We start from the raw sequence: 20571 nt of genomic DNA, 5'->3' as shown, positions 1-20571 counted from the left end.
TGCCCGATTTCTGCTCAGTCCCGGTTCCAAAAACGCAGGAGCAACGCATTCCAAATCCAGGAAAGGTCGGGACTTTTGCTGCCTTGTATGGGCTGAAAACCGTGTTTTCCCAACGATGAATTCTGCGTGTGTAAGAACATTTCCGGAATTAAAAAGTTTTTAATTCTCTGGAAACTCGCCGGGACTCCACTTTAACACATTTTTTAAGTTTTTTATTCGGATTATCACAGTTTAGGGGCGAATTAGAGGCGCGGGGAGGTCGACCTGCAGGCTGAGCACGGAGAGTGTTTCTGATGACCGCGACAGTACCGCGAACCTGATGACGTGCGAACCGTTCGCGCGGCAAGTTCGAACACGATCGAAGATTTTCTCTGAGCATTTTCGTGCCCAACGGATGCGTTCGCGATCGGACCTCTCCCGGTATCCTCGAGCGGGATCGAGCGCCATTTCTGGACTCCTCCGCCGTTTCTAGGAACCTCCATTGATCCAGGCGCCTGGAAAAGCAGCCCTCATTTAAGGAAACCCGCTCGATGGCGTAAAAATACACCTTCAAAGAACGTCATTAAGTTGTTAAAGATCCATTTCCTAAACATGTTTCCGGCGAAGGAGCGGCTTTGCGGTCGGAGTGCCAAAACCGTCAAGATTAACTACAGTTGACGAAAAAAACAGTCAGCATCTGCTGAAATTAACATCGCGCTTGTTACTTTAAATAGCTTTGTTTGGACGAAGTTGATTTAGAACCCATCCAGACTTATAAAGCGTGAAATCCCCATTCGTCTTGGAAAGGAAATAAACTGGCACAAATACATCACTCGCGTGATTAATCACCAAATTTTTTCTTTGTTTCAGGCTAAAAGACTTTTGCATAAAATCTCATTAGGATTAACATAGAGCCATCAGAGATTTTGATTTATCTAGGGCTTATCTCTGATATACTGGATCATAATCGAAATTTCGCTTCAAGCCGAAAATTAATTTGGTTTTAATGCCTGCATTAATCCCTAGGCAGCTGCGTTATGAGATGTTAATTACAAGGAAACATGATGCGAACAATAAAACCTCTTCACTTTAGCCCTCATTTTCTGAAAGCTCAAGCTCCTCCACTGCAAATGTACTAAAGTTTATTAACTCCAAGAGGATCCCTGGAGCTGACCTTAATATGAATAAAGTCCTATTTCTCCAGTCTTTTATGAGAGTTTTCCAGGTCCAATATGCCGAGTTATCAGCATGCTTTAGTGGATCGTAAATCTGGAAAGCAGTGATTCGGGTCGTAAATTGGATGAGTTTACAGACACCCAACGTCAAAGATTTAAACCATTCATGAGCGGATTTGGTAAATAAACAATGTTGGTAGATAATCGACGGGGACGACTGAATTCCTAGTGATTGGTGATAATCTGGACACCACGTTTTATGGGACGATAACCCGTTGACCGGAATAATGGAGTTCGGTGGAAATGCGCTTTTCCTCTGTGGGTTTCGCGCGTCGAGAACTCTCACGAACCGTCTGTGGGTGCACGCTGCCCTCACTGGAACTCACAGTTCGCACAGACTTTGATGCAGGAATTTCGCACCAATTTCCAAACCCGAAGGAGTGACCGCTTGCAAGTCGAGCTTCCGTGTCCGCTGTCGGTTCTGGTGCACGTTTCTACGAGTCGGAATGCGAGTGAAACAGACTTCGCTTGGCGGGTGTCCGGGGAGGAAGTTCGAAGTTCAAAATCGACATTTTTGCGAAAATCGCTATATTCGGTAGGCCGAGGGCCTGCGCATCCGGTTGTTTAGGTAGGCGGTCAAAGGTGTCCTTTACGATCTGCTGGTGTTAATTGCGAGCTAGACGGGCTTCAACATGAGTTTCTCGCAATTTAAAAAGCGAAAACACGTCTCTGACATTCGACCGTTATAAAAAAATGTGTCCCGTCTTCAGCAAATAACGTGCGCCCCTAAATTTGCTCGCAGCCGTGCCCCAACCCATGGACAGAGCCGTGGAAATTGGCCTCTTCGTTGCTGGCACAATATAAGAGGCACTGGCCCCTCGAAATTTCCGCATACCTCTATCAGCGAGGACGCGAATATTAAAAAACTTGCACGCCACTGAATGTTGTCGCGGTTTCGCCCCCGATCCCTGAAGGTACGCTTGGAAATGGCTGCCGCGACCGCTGGTGCAACAAGCAGGCCCAAGAAGGGAGTGAGACTTCGCCTCTTCTTGTACACGAAATGCTCGTCACTGAATTATCAATAGACTTGTTATTCTCGAGCAGTTCCATCAGGCCTTAACCGTTACCGCCGCTCTGATTGTTAGCGTTTTGATCTTACTGCAACGGTGCCTTAGAGAGATCAAGGGTGTCCCGGACGAATCCTCCGGGTTTTTGCGAGTCGGGAGGGGTCGCGACGAGTTTGGCCGCGTCCGCCGCGTTCACTTTCGCATTTCCCGCCGTTTTTCAGCGATCAAACACTAAAACTTCCAGACTAATTGAGGTCCGAAAGTCACGCAATTCCTCCCTCAATTAATGGACGGATCATTATCCAAAGCGCCATAAACGAACGTACGTCATTAAATGTAACTTTTTATTGCCGTTGGAGTCTTTTATTGCTGCGGTTCTTAGACCGGACAACTACGCGATGGTCCTCTGGCACTAACTCTTTGATGTGTCGTAAATCGTGTGTATGAAATAGCAATTCCTTTGCTGGAACGACGGTCGCGACGAAATTTGAACGAACGCGCGGAGACAGGTGAACTGCGAACGCCCTGTAGGGCGTAATTTTTGATGCCGGCGATGGGCCTCCGAGGGCATTAATCGGGGCAACTCGTCGTGAATAGGCACCCCCTAAATCCGTTAGCGGGGCGCATATCGCATCAATTGCCGGCACAACGGGCATTATGTGCAATAAGGCTACAGTCGTGTTAGTACGTAATTAATTTACGATTCGAAGGCTTAATTAGTGCCAGACCACGCCCCCTGCAGCTGCCAATACAAGACTGGTATTGAGAGATGTTAATTCGGCGTAAACGGCACCGAATCATGCGAAAGTGATGTGTCTTAATTTCATGGGAAATTACCGCTTAATTGGGGGATGGATGCCGGTCCCGGCGAGCTCCTCAGAGTTCGAGATGAGTTTGTGACAATTCCGCATGTTTCGCATTCGTCACCAACTCGTATACGAAGAATTCCACGAAGGAAACGAGAATTTAACGAGAGTTTTTCAATTGAATTACCTTTGATTTTTGGGCCCGGGGCGCGAGCGAGGGGGGCGTCCCCCGAAAAAGCCGATCGCTCGACAGCTCATTAGAGCCTCCGCCAGGAGACGAAACAGAGACTCTAGGGCGTCACCGTGCGTCAAAGGCCTAGGCCGACGTGTCGCAGAACCCTCCAACACGTAGCACCAGTGATACGCAGCGTCCGAGAGACCTTAAGGCCGTTCCAGTTCCTCCGATGGGGTCACCTCTCCCGCAGGAAAAAATTTCCGATGAGCTCCATTCTCGCTGACCGTCGGCCCTTGTTGCGGCCGCTTGACGAACCGCATTGGCCGGAGGAGAAATTTAATACTTTAATAGAATTTAACTAATTGCCCGGTTTAAATACTTTACAACGAGGCCCCTCGTATATCGCGTGGGCGGGAATTTATTGTTTATACGTTCCTGTATTCTTTATGCATATTAAGTGGCTCCGCAGGCTGGCGAGCATGTGGGCTTCACGCCCTAAACCGGAGGAACATTTTTAAGTCGGCATGTCGCCTCTGTGCAGCATTCTTTCGAGTACTTTATAAAGAGATTTCGGAGGGAAATGCGTGAAAACGTTGGGCCCATTTTCAGCTCCGAAGGCTTACGGGCCGGCCGCAGACGCCGGTCGAAATAAGCGAACCTCCCAGGTCGAAGGTTCTGGGCGGCGGAGGTACCCAGCGTCGACGCTCGGAACCAAAACAACCCGGGAGCACCTGGCCGAGGCATGTAGTTCGCTTCAAGTTGAAACGGGTGGTGCCTCTCACTGCGGCCAGCAAGCGACGCTTGGAGCGATGAAACGTGCAAAATGGGAGCTCCGGACAGTCCGGAAGTTCGGCTTAAATAAGATAAAGAAATAACGGTAACGACAATACACGGACCAGAGCCTGCTACAACGAGAACCCAACTTTTCACACGCATAACTGTGTCCGATACAAAGGACCCTCGCACCGACCCTCCTTCGACGAGGGCTTGACCGAGGGACAAAAGGGCATTTTTCGATAAGAATTTACTAAACATTTCTTTCTTCGTCTTCTCGCGTTTCCTACCCCCGATAAGTAGACCCTTCCCAGGCACGACACCCCGAACGCCTTATTAAACAGAAATATCACTATCAGTCGATAAAAGCGTTCGTTTCGTCGCCCCGGCTGTCTGCTTCACGAGAGCTTATTCTCCAAATATAAATCGAAACGAAAAAATATACACCCTGTACGTTTCTGGACGTTCCGAAACCGTAGCGCCCATATCCGCCTCGGCCGTTTGCGGGTTACGGGGTTTCAAGACGTTCGCTCAGAAGGACGTACGGACCTCACGCTCAATGGGGTCGGTGCCAGCCCCGCGGGGGGGAGAAAAGCAGAGATGGGGCGACGACCCAAAGTGGCAGCGCGGCAGGGGCGACGGACGTCCTGATCGGCGGTTTTTCTTAGGGGGGGGGGGGGGGGGATTAAAAATTTCGTCCGGGGCGTCCGACCTGCTAAGGCCAGTCCCGACTGGGGGGACACAACCAATTTGACGTGCAGTGCCCGTCTATCATGCAAATTGTGCTCGAAATTCAAAACTCTCATTGCGAGACTTCGCTTGAGGGCCTCAAAAAAATTGAGCAGCCTCCATTGCCAGAAGACGGGGAGGGGGAATTTTAAAATAATCGAACGTACAAAACGGGTTCTGCCCGTAATGTCGAACTCAATTTTTGATCATTTTCTTCAATGTTCTAGTAAATAACGCGATATCGCTGCTTAAATTGAAATGAAACTTTAATGACTAGTGCGTGTTTATGATGCCAGCAATCAAGGCACTGATGTTGCGGGCCGCAGTTACGGAATAGCTCCGAGGAATTCCAGTGGCGTACGATGTACGTAATTAGGAATACTCCGTGTTTAATGTCAGTCTATTGATATGTTTGGGTCAAAATCGGACTGAAACTGTCAGAAGTAGTGCCCCATTATTTTTTTTTAGTCGAGGCACTGATTTTCCCTGCCACAGCCGCAGTGCGTTTAAATGGAACGCGATTTTATTACTACATGCATGTTAATAAGGTGTATATAGAATATTACTCAAGCTTCGATGGCCATTGGGGCTCAATAATGAAATATGGGCACTAATTTGCACGGCCCTAGCCTCGTTAAATTCATCGGCATTCACTGGTCTATGGACACTCGGTCCTTTTTACCACCCGAAATTTGAGCTCGTATAATAAAACTTGGCAATGTTATTAACGCATCCTTCAGATTAGAGTACGTTCCTAAGACGTGGAAAATAGCAGAAGTCATCGCGATTCCCAAACTGGGTGGGCCTCCTAATGACGTGGCATCGTATAGACCTGTGCCGTTGCTGCTCTCAAATTTATACGAAAAAATACTTCTCAAGGGGCTAAGACCCGTGGCAGAGGAAAAGCACTTGATGCCTTCTCATCAATTTGGATTTGGAGAAAGTCACTCCACGATCGACCAAAGATTACAAATGTCATCGAAAAATCACTAGAAGGAAGGAAAGTCTGCTCCATTGCCTTCCTGGACGTTGCGCAGGTATGGCACGAAGGATCGTTCCATGAACTGAATCAGCTTCGGCCAAAGCAACTTTCACAGCTTCCACAATCCTATTCTATCGGGAAGATGTTTCAGAGTCGAAGAAGGAAGTGCCTACTCGGCACTAAAGGAAATCCGAGCAGGCAGTGCGCTGGATCCAGTACTCTCTCCATTATGCACTAGTGATGTCCCAAGTCTCGAACACGAAACAACGGCGACGTTTGCTGATGACACCGCAGTCGTCGCTGGCGGAACAGACTCCTGTCCAAACCTCTATTGATAAGACTGACACCTGGCGGATCGAGTTAAATGAAAACAAGTCCGTACATGCAGACTTTACCGACGAACAACGGCAACATCTACCCATCCGGATCGGCAATACCCATATCCCCCATGCTGACTCAGCCAAATGTCTGGGAGTGACATTAGACGCGAGGCTCCGCCGGAAGGTTCGTGTCGAAAAGGAACGCGAAGAACTGGGCATCAAACTAAAAAAAAATTGTTTGGGTCCTTGGAAGGACCTCCAAGTCGTCTACACACAACAAACTGTCATCGTACAAACAAATACTGAAACCCGTTTGGACTTGCGGCATTCAACTCTGGGCAGCAAGGGCCGCATACAAGGGATCCGACGATATCAGTACAAAGTTGACGCACCTCGGTACTGTCGAAACGGGGACAACGCCCACCGGGACCGTTGGTCGAACCATCACCAAAGCTGCCAGCAGCCACGGACGAAGGTTGGTTGACCACGCGAGTGTCGAGGCCATCCAGCTCCTGGACAACGCGAACTTGGTAAAAAGACGCGAGAGAACCAAGCCTTCCGAGTTGGTGAAACGGTGATAGTGAAGAGCGGAGCGTTGTGCGGCATTTGTGCTAGCTTAGCGTAGCGCACTTATTAGATCACTACCGAGTAAGACCTCAGTTTTGGTCGTCACGTGGCAATTTAAGTTTGAACAAAATCGCCCGTGGGTCCGTTTAGAAGATCAGATTGCAGTGGCTTTAAAGGGCCTTGTGTACAGGGTATTTTTTAATTAAAAAAATTGAGCTTGTGTCCCAGAAAGTTAACCGTTCGTTAATGTCGACGTCAGTACTTAAGCACCCACTAAAAGTATATTGCTCGAAATTTACAACCTCTTTAACCAGACGAGTACACCAGCCGTAAATCGCTTTCGGGAGAATTTCGCACCTACCCAAAGAGGCCTTTACGGCGGTCCACCCTAAAGGATTTACCGGAAGGGTGGATAGTAAAACCCGCAAGAACTTGTTCCACTTCAACCCGAGGAATAATTAAAGCATTAAGGCGAGAAGAACCTAAATGAAAGATTACACACAGGTCATGTTTTGCTTAATAGGACATAAACTGCTTAAATTGCCTCAATGGGTCGACGACTGTTGTTCACCCACGTTTCGTTTACCATTGTCATGGATCCGATCATGGGAGCGAGTCGGTGCGCGGCGTAGGAGAAGCAGCGCGTTTCGTCATGAAGATGCGCGAATTTCGGGCATATTTTTTGCGTCCGCCATAAACGTTTAACGATGAATTTCGATGTTTATGGACGGAAATGGACTTATCACGGCAGGATCCCTTGTGGGAGGAGTAATTTAAATTAATTTAACGATCTACCTCCTCACTAAAAAAGCGCAATAACCAAATTTGCGAAATATAAAACTTTACGGTTTAATCCTGGAGTTTTTATTTACCTAAAGCCTTATCTTGAGAAATTAGGTATTTCTCCGTATTTTATGCGGATAACAGTAAAATAAAGTGCTTGCAGGCGACTTCATTAGTGCGATAAAGTTTGAATTGTTAATTAAATATGGTGGGTCGACGTTTATTTTCCGGCGTGTCGCGTTCGATGAAGAAGTTTATCACTTTGGCAACGCGTTATCCGATACATAAGAGGAAAGAGTGCATTAAAAGGTTTTTTACGGAATTTAGAGCGGATCATATCGTTGTTTATTGGTGTTAAATGTAATCGAGAAATGCGTCGACATTGTCGCAAACCGGCCTGACCCCGATGGGATCGAGAAACGCGCGGAATTTCGCTAGAGGTTCCACTGCCCGTTCCCGAGACGCGCCCTATCGGGCCAAAGTGGGAAAACTGCGCTCTTCGGTCGCAGTTTTTCTTAGTTTTAATGCTTGAAAACGACGAACTGGACCTTAAGGCAGCTTTGACGGGCACGTCAGCGTTGTGCAGAGACCATCTCTTGTCGACCGGTCTCCCTAGAACCTTCAGGCGCAAGTGATTTTTTAAAGGGGCACAAGCACGGAAACACATAAAGAATTGCCGTCCACGGCACCTGGAATCCGTTCTTTTAAGTAAGCTCCAAAAAGGCTTTCGGCGTCGGTCCAGTTCCCACGCGGTCCGTGGAAAGCGCTCGTCTGAAGGCTCATGACGCGAAACGACTGACGCCCGTCGAGAAGGTATCAAACATACCGCAAAAGCACCTAATCGGTCGTTTCGAAAACAATTTCGAATTTAAAATCGCTGAATGCGTCAAGATCGATTGGGGAAGGGGGCCGTCCCAGAGAACCAACGGGGCCAACCGATTGAGGAAATTGCTCAGAGACGCCCGCACTAGTCTGCAAGGAAAACCCTACGCGATCTTGCCCAGATGAGTTACGAAACTCAGGCTCAAGGAAGCGGGACGGTTCGGCCGCAAAGCTGCAAAAAACCATCAATGTCCAGGAAGAGTCGGAAGACCCCACTCGCTGTTGCTGACGGATGTTTACGCTGGACGAGCGGCGATCGGGGAAAAGTGCCGCTTCCAGACGAAAGCAAGTTTAGCATTTTCGGTTCTGATGGTTTCAACCATCGTCCCCCGCACGCGAAGGTTGTTCGATGGTGCTAAAACCACGGTTCAATGTGGCGGAGGATTTTGCACGGTGTGGGGAAGTTCCTTAGAAGAGCGTTATGGATCGGTTGGTGCATCTACGCATCCATTAAAAGACCAATGCTGCCGTGTGCCGAGGATCACCTGCCACTGACGTGGACGTTTCGGCAGGATAATGATCCGAATCACGAATCTGGAGTCGTCCGAGGCCGGTTCGCTGTCGCAAAAATTACTGTTATGGATTTTCCTGCGCGAAGTCCTGACCTCGACCCGATGGAGAATTCATGGGAGGGACTAGGACGATGTGTTCGCAAACTGTGATATCGTCCAGGGAAGAATTAATTCGGGTGGTGCAAGAGTCTTGGGAACCCATCGGAAACGGCGTGATTTTGAAATTATCAGAATCAATGCCCAGAAGGCATAGCTGACAAAGGGTTTTCTGCGCATTATCAATTTAAGTTTAAAATTATCAGCTTATTTCCTCGATGATTTTGGAGTTTGCTCCGATAGTGAATCCGTCAGCTCGGGGGGGATTTTTCATTGCATCTGGCCAACTCCCGGCACACACCGACCCACGGAATCCTATATTGATGGGTTCCACGATTTACTGCAAAATTTTCAAGTCTCCTTCCTGAGAAACGTTCCTCCTCAAATCAAAGCAGGTTCCACTCCCCATTTGATTCGCACAAAAATCCCGAATTTGCAGTTTGCCGAGGGAGCTTTTCTCAAATCCAGATAACTTCCCGCTCAGACTCGATTCCTTCACAGTTTTTGCAATTTTTGCAAAATTCTCCTCATGGGAATCCCCGAATCGAAGCCCGATTTACTCACGATCGGACTCACGGAGGAGTTACGATTTGGGAGTTGGGAAAGGACGGCACCCATCTGGATCACCCGGCTCGCGGATTCTACAGAGTTTCAAAATTTTTCCTAAATTTCGGAATTAAACTTTTCTTTACGGCCACCCTCCATGGAATTGTATAGGCCCTTAGCGCCTCATTGTTATTTCAGCAATTAAGGCACTCATTTTTAGAGATCTACTTAAGGGTTGGTGCTTCACCCTCACAAAAAAAAAGCGCAGTGGCGCATGTTAGGGGGACGAATTTTTATGCGTACGAACGTCAGAGGCTTGCTCTCGCTCATAACGCTGCCCTCGGACTCGGAGGGGTGGCACCTCCTCATCGCACCAACTCCCAAAAGGAGCTCTCAGTACAACGGCTAGGGCCGCAGCCTCTGCGGATATCAGTGGCGCACATGCGATAGCTTGATGAAGATTCGGGAGGATCCGTTATCTAAATCCACATTGAGTTGAGTGAACTGCTTGAGTAAACACTTTTTTTTTTTTCAATGGAATTGGGACTGCAACGTGACACAGAACATCTTACGGAATCATTAAACGGGTACGCTAAAGCTCCAATTTGATTCCCTAAAGCCTTTCATACCGGCTTTCATCTTTATCACATGCCATTTAATTGTTATACGATGTTTGATTCCTTTAAGTCGGTACTTAGCAATTCGCGGAACTTGGTATGTACTTGTTATTGCGGGTACTGTTAAATCGTTTCGTCGGAATCTTATGAAGCCATGTTTGCGACGATCTTCAGATCGCTGCCGTCAGCAATAAATCGCTGCAATTTATGTGTATTTACTGAACCAAACAGATAACCCTTCCGACGACGAATCCACACCAATTTCGGCCGTAAAGCACAGCTTCATCGTAAAGATTTATTCCAGGAAGGAGTGCGCGCTCAACTTGAGTTTAGACCGATATCTCAGGACCCCAAGAGATAACGGTGACGCCCCGTCAACGCCACCTCTGCGTTAGATCCGTGCAAGCCGTGCCACCCCGTCAAAGGGAGAGTTGGCGAGGCTTATCTCCGGCTTCAAGAGACGAAAAAACATGTTTCATAGATAACATGCGATGGAGTTAAAACAGACTTTTATCGGATAAGGGAGATAATTAAGTGCGGCCCAATGGAATCAATTTGGCAAGGCAAATATAATTTAATTACCGTCATACAGAGGCAGCTGACGGAAAGATAAGGGCATATCCGAGGGCAAATCAAAGGGAACGAAGCCGGAGACGTAATTTGTTACTTTGCGCCTAAAGGAACACAAACAACTGGCATTGAAAATGGAAAGACAGGCTTTATTTATTACCCTATATTTACGACCTTTTGAGCCTCGTTATACCTAAGCACCGGGCCTAACGAGGATGTGAATAGTCCAGACCGAAACAGGAAAAAAATGGTTAGTGTCTGAGGGGGAATCGGTATTGTCCTGAAGGTCTCAGAACAAATTTTCTGTCCGAAATTCGTCGGGAAATAAAGGTCTGAAGCCAGATTCGAAGCTGGGAGATTACGGAGCGACGCGATGGAGCTGCGAGTCTCGGAACCGTTGGAGGTTCGGAGAAAAGGGGGAACTTCTGCACCAGGATCGAATTGTTGGTATTACGTAGGGACCTGCGTAGAATCGAAGAATGCTCGGAGCATGGTGACGCAAAGGGTCGAAAGTCGTTCTTGCCAGAACGTCACCTGGACCAGAGGTGGAGACCGGGCAGGATTGCGTGGACGCCACTGGCGCAATGTGATTCCGAAGGGCGGCGAGGATTTTTCCCAAAAGCGGCTAAGTTTCTTCAGTAGATTTTCCCTCTCCAGTCTTCCATCTTATCCGTCGCTGTTTGTTCCTGAATTGATTTGAAAATTTCACGATTCCAAGACGGTCGCGGGCCAAAGGACTGAACAAAAGTCACTGGCGTAGCAGTAGGTAAAGAACGTCCCGAGAAATTTTGAGGCTCTTCCGCGGAGTTTGACCGAATAGAAGCAATTTAAAATTGTCAACGTGCACGTGGAAGTAGGTACGACGACTAGGAGGCAATAAAATTCCATAATGGCAATTCGCGAACAAATCACACGTTCACTCCCATTTCGAAACCAAATCTCACTTTTTCTCTAATTTCTTTTTTAGTTTCATCCCCCGCCTATCCGCAGTGGCCGGTTGCGACCAGTGGAGTGGCCGCAAATCAAATTTGTTTTCAAATTTTCATTTGGCAATTTCATTTTTTCGCTGTCCTTATCGGAATCTCGCTAAAATCCGAACTTCGAATCCGTCCATAAACTTTAGCTAAATCGAGATCCCCACCTGACGCGCCTCTGCTTAAATCACAGAATGCACTCGAATTTTTCGCCAGTCAGAGAGACGGTCATGGGTTAGAGAGCCACACGAAAGTCATTGGCGTGATGGCGCGGTTGGAAAGGGGACCTTTCTATTATATATTAATTTATCAATTTATACTATCCTAACGGCTCTACCCGAATTCGTAGCCGAAATTTCGTGGTCCCGCTCACGTACAGATTGTCGCGGTCGTATCTACCTTCAAGAAATCCTACGGAAATACACGCAGAGAAATAAATAAACTAAGAACTATATCTTCAAGCAAATAGATTTACAACCGACCAATTGAAACCGGCCTCCATAGGGGCCTTACCTCACCTGATAAGAGGTTCTGCTTTGCCACACCTTTCTTTATATGGAATCTAACGGATACTTTTATGGGACCAGAAGATAAATGATCTTGACTTCACCAAAACAAATAACTAGACTAGTATGCGTGCCGAAGAGAGAACATTTCTTCTCTTTCTTCGAGTCGAAGCGTGAAGCTTCAATCGAAAATTCCCTAAAGTTTACCGCAAACAGATGTAGCCAGAAGACCATAAACTTGTCCCATGGAGGGTAATTCATATTGCGTTCCAAACCTAATTTAAGTGTAACATGTCCTAATCCCTGGTGACGTATTAATTAATATTTTCAAGGGACGAACGAAGAAATGCGGGGATGCTTTACGGAGTACGGGGATTAGTTCTATGCGTTATTTTGTGCTAGAAGATGTATTACCGTAAAAGACTCCAGAAGTCCCTCCTTCCGTTCCGCAAACTAACATTGCAACTACAAAAACCAACATCATCCTAAATGGCACAGGACACAGAACCACTTCCATCATCCTCCGCTTCGACTGTTTCAACTTCGGATCAACTCACGCACTCATCCGTCGACTCGCAATTCACCAACTCACAGAACCATCACTCATACTCCAGAGACTCCAAATGCATTTTCCTCGGGATCCAAACGAGGTAAACAAAGAGCGTACGCGTACGTGCGTAATCGACGCTAAGCGAAACCGTCGATACGCACCAACTTCGCCGACGTATTCGAGAGAACTGAGGCGCCGCGGCCAAGAATAAAAGTCTATAGCGCAACGTACCTGCTTCTGGCCTATGGGCCGACTTCATCAGGGTTTCCCGGGTTGTGGATTAGAGTTTTGCTTGGAGACGGTGTTAATCGATATTTAATAAGTCGGTAGATATGGTAGATTTTGTCGATAATGCCGGATTTGTCCGGGGGAGTGACCTGCAATCGCTGTTTATGCCAGATAACCAAGTACATAATGATCGCTCACAAGGGGCTCCGTGCAGTTTGCTTTATCCCCGAACGAAATGTATGATTTCCTACTGTTTAGGTTCTTTTTGGGAAATTCACCCAGGAATCTTCAGGTTCAAGCCCTTCCACCCTTGCCGGAGAGTCCATCATGGTTTCGCCGGATTGACGTCGACGCTACCTCCAGGTTAAGTAAATGTCTCCGGACTAGTTTAGATCCTTGGCGGCAATGATATGCGCAATAATCACTCGTCGTGTACCCGGAAACCCTGACTTTCAAGCTTCTTCACCTCCTCTGGAGAATTGCCGAGATTTCCATTCTACTCTTGATTAATCCAGATTGCTCTAATCCGGATCGGGCTGGTCCCGACGCTGGTACGTGGAGATATCTCCCTGGATCGGCGTTGGTTTTCCGAAGTTTAACAATAACAATTTTACTTACTAACTTTTCCGCGTACTTTTCTGAACCGAAATCATGGGGAGACCTGGTCTTGAACCACCCAGGGCCGTATCTCGAAAAATCAAGTTTAAAATCGAGATTTTTTCCCTGTGCACGAATCGTTCCTCCTGGCCGGAAAAACGTCGTAAATGTCGGTCTGCATCTCAAAAACTAGCACTAGATACCTGACAGCGGCAGCTGTGACGTCAGGCTTCTTTAAAATCGCGAAATTTTTTAATTGGTCAAGATCGGACGTTGACTCAAATGGCGATTCCGGTTGGTCGAATGGCGAGTTTCACTCGTCAACTGGCGAGCCTGATTGGTCGCATGGTAAGTTTAGTTAGAGAAATACTGATTTGACGACGCTGTTTTAAACCACAATTTTCACCAAGTTCTCGAGTGACCTGGTTCGCCGTGAATCCCCCGACTTTTCGCAATTTTATTACTCAATTCGTGTTCGTTGCACCTACTCCCGTGTAAACGCCGAAAGTTCCGAACTTAAATTATTTCTCGCGGATAATAAGTCGCCGAGTTCGAAAGTTGATACGTCCGAAATGCCCCACATTCGGAAGATTCCCTAAATTATAGAGCGACTCATAGGCCACTTTTGTCCGAAATTAGAGCTCTCGATTGCCGAATGAAAAATTAATATTCCCGAAGTGGGGACAGCTTTACATGTGGGATTACCTCTAGGCTATAGAGCAACTTATAAAGTACTTTCGGATGAAATTAGAGCGCTCCGTTGGCAGAGCCAATGAGTGAAAATTTTGATATTTACGCCGGGTTTAAAAATTAATATGTCCGAAATTGAGACGGGTATACACATGGGATTTTCTCTGAATTATGGACCAGTTCATCGAGTACTTTCGTGCCAATTTAGAGCGCTCTATCGCTACTCTTTTGCATCTGTCCGTAACTAATTCCTTCACGTACGCTTCCCAGTTCTTCCAATAAAGACGTCGCATCCGCATCTACATAATAATCATCCTTCCCAATTTAATATCATAATAACACGTTATCAGGCCTAAAGTGGACCTCGCATTTTTATGCAAATAACAGTAGAAAAAGCGGTAAACGGAACTACAAATGATATAATAAATAAAATCAATTAAAAACTGAATAAGCCAATTTTATACTTGACATTTATGCTGATTTTAGAGCTTTCGAGTCGATTATTAAATTAATGACCGTCGCTAATACGCTTTTTGCGGGGTTTCAATAATGCATGACCGTCATTCGAGTCAAATGTTAAAGTTAAAGTTAATTTAAGTCGAGTGAGACAGTGAGAAAGAGTGACGCGTCACGAACCGTCACGACCGTCTCAGGATGCGGGACGTGCGCGCGTTCAATTCCGGGCATTTCGACGAAAATCCCTTGATGGAATTACTGCATACAATGGCGAACTAATCATGTATATTTGAGTTACTCCTGCCAAGCAGAGACTGAAAAATCCCGCTGTTACGGCATTCCATGGACACTGAAAGCCGTTTGTGCCCCATTAGGAGGCCGCCGGAGTTTTCTGCTGAATAAAACATCGAGGGCCTATAGGCCTCGCCGAATAAAACGAATAATAAAAAAACTCCCAAAGAACATAATACGGCGGAAAAGATGTTTGCAAAGACAAATACAAACGTATATCTTCGGATATGACTTTGGGGGTGGTGTGTTTAGCTCGCAAGGTAAACTTTCTCGACGAAGGGGAAGTAAATTGGTCTCAGGACCCTGGAGTTCGAATTTAAAGTCTTTGCGGCATCAAAGAGAGTATTCTTTGCTCTAGTAAATATTTCCTTCGTTATCGAGTTAAGTGAGCTCATCGAATCGTACCAGTTACGAGATATTCGAAATTTAGGGGGAGAGGTCAAAGCGTACCATCGTTGGGGACCCAGCGACGGAGATGGTCGGCCGGGTAGTGTTGGAACCGTTGAGAATCCTCTATAATCCGGGTGAAGCGTCGCAGGTGTCGCTTCAGAAGTTCGAGAAATATTAATTTTCAAAGCGAGCGAATACGTGCGACTCGCTTTTGCACTAGCTGCGCTTTAGAGTTCGCCACTTTGTCAAAAGCGGCGATAGAGAGTCGTAAGTTGACAGTGAAATTCCCTTTGAGCTGCTCTATAACACGGAAAAAACTACGCAGATATAGATTCCGCGATTCGGGAAGTACAAAGTATCGAGCGAATGTGTTAGAGTTGCCTTAACTTTGGCCATATTTAAAAACTTTCCCCTTTCAGAGGCCATGGAGAGCTCAAAGTTGGCAGGGAGGCGCTACTTAAGTCATCCCATAATTCGTAATAAACGCTGTAGGAAGTGTCAATCCCTAAATTTACGGCACACGGACGTTTCCGTGTAGACTTGCAGTGTGCTTCTCCAGGTGACCTTAAGCCCTGTAGGGTGAAACGGAAAAAACACACGTTTTTACTTTTGACCTCTTTATCTGCCTCACAACATCTACAACTTTTTCAAACCCAACTGAAACCCTCCTGTAGGGGTAAAAACGACACTGGATTTATCGAATTTCAATGGAATCAGTGTTTTGCTGGTGGGCACTATCTCGAAGCTCTTCAGCAGATAGAATAACATCATTTTAATTTCCAGTAAAGCGAAACGAGACCCTATGCAAGCCCTGGGACCTAGTCCGAAGGGCATATACGTGTAAGGCTTAATTTTTCCTCTGTTTTCTTCGGAGAATCTCTCTGGGATCAATTTTTCCGGATCGGGGTAGTATTCCGGATCATGATGAATGCTATATGTTGGTATGACTAGACAATCGGCTTTCTTAAATGGTATCGAATCCCCCGAAGATTTCAAAATATAAGGCTTGGTGCACATCCTATCTGTGACCACTGCTGGGGGCCACTTGCGCAGACTTTCTAAAATGATATGGCTTCAAAGTCGGAAGGAAAAGCTCAAGGAGATTTTACCCGAAATCACCATGTCCAAGTACTTCATTTCAAGTATTTCCCGATACGATGGTTTGCCGTTGGATTTATCATACACTTCCCCAATCTCCCGCCTCAGCTTCTCCTGAACATCAAGATTTACCGCTAATTCGTAACTTGTAAAGCTCATGGCGGTTGATACGGTCTCGAATCCGGCGAAAAAGAAGATAAAAGCTTGAGATGTAATATCCTGATTGGTAATTTCTATGTTGTGCCTCCTCTCAGCATTTCCATCAAGCGATTCCTTAACGACTGCAAACCCCTCGTCAGGAGTGTCTTTATTTTCAGCTTTAACAGTTCCGTTCTTCACTTCCATCAAAATATTTATCATATCGGACCTGACTATTCCCTTCTCTTCCCGTTCCTTGATGGTCTCGTTTACGATACCTAAGAAGAAGTTCGAGATTGCTGCAGGGAAGAATCTAATTTTCAAGAGCTATAAATGAGTCCATTAGGCTACAAAGAAAGAGAAAAATGGTGGGTGGTTGCTTGCCGTTAGAAGCCAAGGGCAGAATTGATATCCCAGGAATTTAATTACTGTTTTAAACCCTCCAAAGTTAATCGCCGCTTTTCCCATTCTGTAGAACTCGTTTGAGGGGTTCTTGAGGGAGTTCACAGTGATCCCAAATGAGGTGGATGCAATTACGTCCGTGGCGTATCTTCAGTTGGAAAAGTTAGCACTGGAAATTTCCATAAAACAAAAAACGTACTTTCTAAAGGAATCTTTCATTTCCAAGTCCAGGACCCCAGCTTGGATTTCCTCATTGAAGTAATCCACGAACTTTTCGGCCTCCTCCCTGATCAATTCGAACATAATTTTCATTTTACTGCTGGTGAATGAGCCCGAGAGGACACCTCTCATTTCCTTCCACCTATGACCTGAAGCACAGTATTTCTCCATAAGCTCCCAACATAGATTCTATTTACCTCGCAGAGAAAATAAATTTTTGCTCCACAAGGGTTCTACGTCCTCAGAAATAGCGAAAGTTTGATGATCAGTGAAATGATCGAAATCCTTGATTGTCAGTTGTTTGATCACTTCCGGGTCCTTGACAAAGAACATGGGTTTCAGGAATTGGTAGTACCCCATATATCTGCCTAAAAAACGAGATTTATCTGTGTGTGTGTGTGTGAATTCCACTGGTATGTCTCAGTCACTTTTTGGATGTTTGTAGTAAACCCATTCCAGCCATTGCACAATATCTTTACGCTTAAGAATGGTCGGCCATACGTCTCCTAATAGGAACCAGGGAGACCCTTGGGGAACCCCCAGGTCCTTCCAGTACTTGAATGGCTTTACATAGCCGAAATAGACTACGAACGTTAGAACTGCTGCTACGGTGACAAGTGCCCAAAACATGCCGAGATTCAGCTTTTTGCACGGGAACTAATGCGTAGTAACATTGCAACTTATTATCTTATGAGAATCAACAAACTTACATTCAATTTAAAGCTGTGTTCTATTATGCCGACGCACCAATTACTAATAATAATTTTTTGGAGCCTTGGGAGATTATCAAGCTAAATCGTGAACGAACGTTTCATCGGCGCATGACAAAAGCGATTAGCTGCACAGCCGCATATCGACTGAATACTTCTGTCCTTATCTTTTTAAGCACTTTTATTAGGCTCGGAAATCCTCCACATGTTTACGACGTAGAATTTGTTATCTTCATTGGATTACACAATATTAAATAACTTAATGCGCGGGAGTGGATATTGGCAAATTCATTTGTGCTTTACAGGAATTCTCAATTCGTTAAATTTCCTCGGAACTACGGCCCTACGGGGGCGTGGGACAATTTGGCGGCGACCCGGGACGACGAACATCCTCGTTCGCCGGTCTTTCTCGGGGGCAGGGGGGCGGCGATTAAACATTTCGCCCAGGGTGGCCCCGGAGTCGCTAAGGGTGCCCCCGGAGCTACTTCGAAGATATTAAAAAAGGGTACTTTCGTCTCGAGGTGTGGCTCTCTCTCGTCAGTCTTTCAAAAGTGGGAATTCCTCCAATGTGACATGTCCAAGTGCGGGAGCTCTGCACTCCACGCTTAAAACGCGTATTTCCTAAACGATCTGGGCTCCGCGCCCCGTTGGGTTTTAGAGGAACTCAAAGAGTACTTCACAGCCATATCGGAGCTTTCCATCGCTGGTGGGCAGAGTGCGTGGAATTGAAAAAAAAATGATAAAAAAATCCCCTTTGCCGCGGTGCGCACAGGTGAGGTGCCAACCTCCCCCGGAAATTTTGCCGATTTTTGAATACAATCGGCAACCCACAGAGGTGTAAAAAAACAGTATTAAAAGGCAAGGCCCTAATCGAAATCGCAGTAGTATTTTAAACCGGCATTTCACCCACTTGGTCTCGAGTTAGGGCCACATGTTGCAATTTATGGGGCCCGCTGCTGCTTGACTAACGGTCTTGAGACAAAAGCTGTTCCCGTGCCTTTATTGGGCGAATAAGTGGTGATTTACAACGAGCAAAGGGGTAATTTCATAATAATGTTCGTCGCTATTAAGCAGAAAGTAATTAGAAGCGGGGAGATTTATCGCTGGGGCAAAATGAGCACCTTAAAGCCACCTCACACGCGACTCAAACTTACTGAGGTCTCCATTCCGCTTGGAAAAATCTCGAATATTAATTAATAATACTCATAGATTTATCACCGTTCTAAGTCCTATCGGCTAATTTATAGTCGAATATTTGTTGAGAAAATTATCTTAAAAAGCAAGAAAGATAAGTCTGAGCCGGCTCGAATACTGGTTTGCCCACTTCGGCCGGGTATTTGTACTCGGGGGAATATATTAAACCCGACAGTACCTTGGGTACTAACCTGGTTTAAGGCGGATTTTCAACTGATGGGTCGAGAAAGGTTCGTCCCGCGTTAGCGCTCTGGGCCTGCCTATCGAGACCATATGGCCCTTCGAAATTGCGCGTGGTGGACGTGGACCGCCTGACAACAGTTAAGGAAACGCGCGAGGACGCACAGTGAGGTGGTAGGTGGAAGTTCGATAGACGGTCGAAGACACCTCTAAAACATCCCTAAAAGATTTTTCACGGCTCCGCACGTTTACTGTGCAAAATGGCGAACGCGCGCGCCCACGTCGCCCGACCCGAAAGCGTTACGTGCGTTTAAGGAAAATATTTAATCAATGATCGTGCCCCCTAGCCAATGAAATAATGTAATTTACAAGTACTCCCAAAAGAGTCTGTAATGCCTAAATACAGAAACGATGACTTCGCAAACAGTCTTTTCGTCTAGACGTCTCACGTTACTTCTCCGTTTCATCAAACCTTCCATTGTATGTAGATCAGGTGTTTACTCACTAAACTCATGTAGTGACAACCTGAAGAGTTAATGATTGTTCCGAAAATCTCATCAATGGCCGAAGACTGTTAAACTTTATAGGCAGACATCATCTAACGGTAATGGAGTTTTCCATCGCAGGCCGTCTATTGACATGTCATACATGGATAAATAATTAAGTTTTACTACATGCAATTTTGCGTTAGACAGTGGTTGTCGATGTGGCAGACCATATACGGATGGTATTTGAATGAAATAAAACATAAAATTATAATGCGTTGAAGCTGCATCTGCGAGACTTAATCTAAATTATAAAGCAACTCAAAGTTTGTTTTGCTGCCAAGTTGGAGCGCTCTATCTCCGTTTCTCTAAAAGATGCGAAGATACGGATTTTCCAATTTGGCCTGACAAGATTCCTATAAAAGCAACTTTCATGTTTCGCACAAGCTAAAAATTTGCATTTTCTAAGCTATCGACTCGACGTGTTCGAGACTTAATCTAGATTATAAAGCAACTCAAAGAGTATCTTCCTACCCGCTCAGAGTCCTCCCCGCTCCTTTCGCAAGGGTCCCACATTTGAAAATTTGGCTTGTCCAGACATTTCATGGACCGTGCCTCGCGGACACGCGGACGGATTACCGACCAGATCGGAATTTGTACCCGACATAAATAGGGCAGTCTCCGACCGAAACGAGACCTCTGGGGTTTGTGAAGTAAGAGAAAAGGCAAAATGCAACCCACAATACATCAATCTGCCCAGTGAGGTTCGCAGCGGCCCGTAAAAAAAAACTCCCGCTTGGGGCGGTGCCGCGCGCCCTCTGTCGGCGTTATGCAGAAATCATTAAGATTCACTGGACATTCCACTCAATTTAGCACTAAAACG

At 46.2% G+C, this 20571-nt stretch overlaps 2 protein-coding genes across 4 annotated transcripts in view; both read right to left on the bottom strand.

The window, feature by feature from the left end:
- The window catches only part of robo1 (roundabout 1), a 108748-nt gene that overhangs the window by 54548 nt on the left and 33629 nt on the right, over positions 1–20571 (bottom strand). For 2 of the 3 annotated variants that reach the window (XM_066285974.1, XM_066285975.1), the window contains exon 1: positions 12475–12785. The exons of the other annotated variant lie outside the window; for it this stretch is intronic. In XM_066285974.1, the coding sequence (XP_066142071.1) occupies positions 12475–12580 (106 nt within the window). In that variant the 5' untranslated portion in view covers positions 12581–12785. Of the gene's footprint in view, positions 1–12474; positions 12786–20571 lie in introns of those variants that run through there. 3 annotated transcript variants of the gene reach the window in all.
- LOC136341233 (cytochrome P450 9e2-like) lies at positions 15863–17957 on the bottom strand. The gene is made up of 7 exons (XM_066285988.1): positions 17830–17957; positions 17548–17776; positions 17317–17487; positions 17100–17268; positions 16883–17048; positions 16372–16825; positions 15863–16320 (listed from the first exon to the last, which is right to left on the bottom strand). Exons 2-7 carry the CDS (start codon positions 17747–17749, stop codon positions 15899–15901), a joined length of 1584 nt encoding a protein of 527 aa, XP_066142085.1. The 5' UTR covers positions 17750–17776; positions 17830–17957; the 3' UTR covers positions 15863–15898.

The sequence above is a fragment of the Euwallacea fornicatus genome, chromosome 9 (genome assembly GCF_040115645.1).
Source record: "Euwallacea fornicatus isolate EFF26 chromosome 9, ASM4011564v1, whole genome shotgun sequence".
Classification (NCBI taxonomy): domain Eukaryota; kingdom Metazoa; phylum Arthropoda; class Insecta; order Coleoptera; family Curculionidae; genus Euwallacea; species Euwallacea fornicatus.
This window is presented reverse-complemented; position numbering and strand designations above follow the sequence as displayed.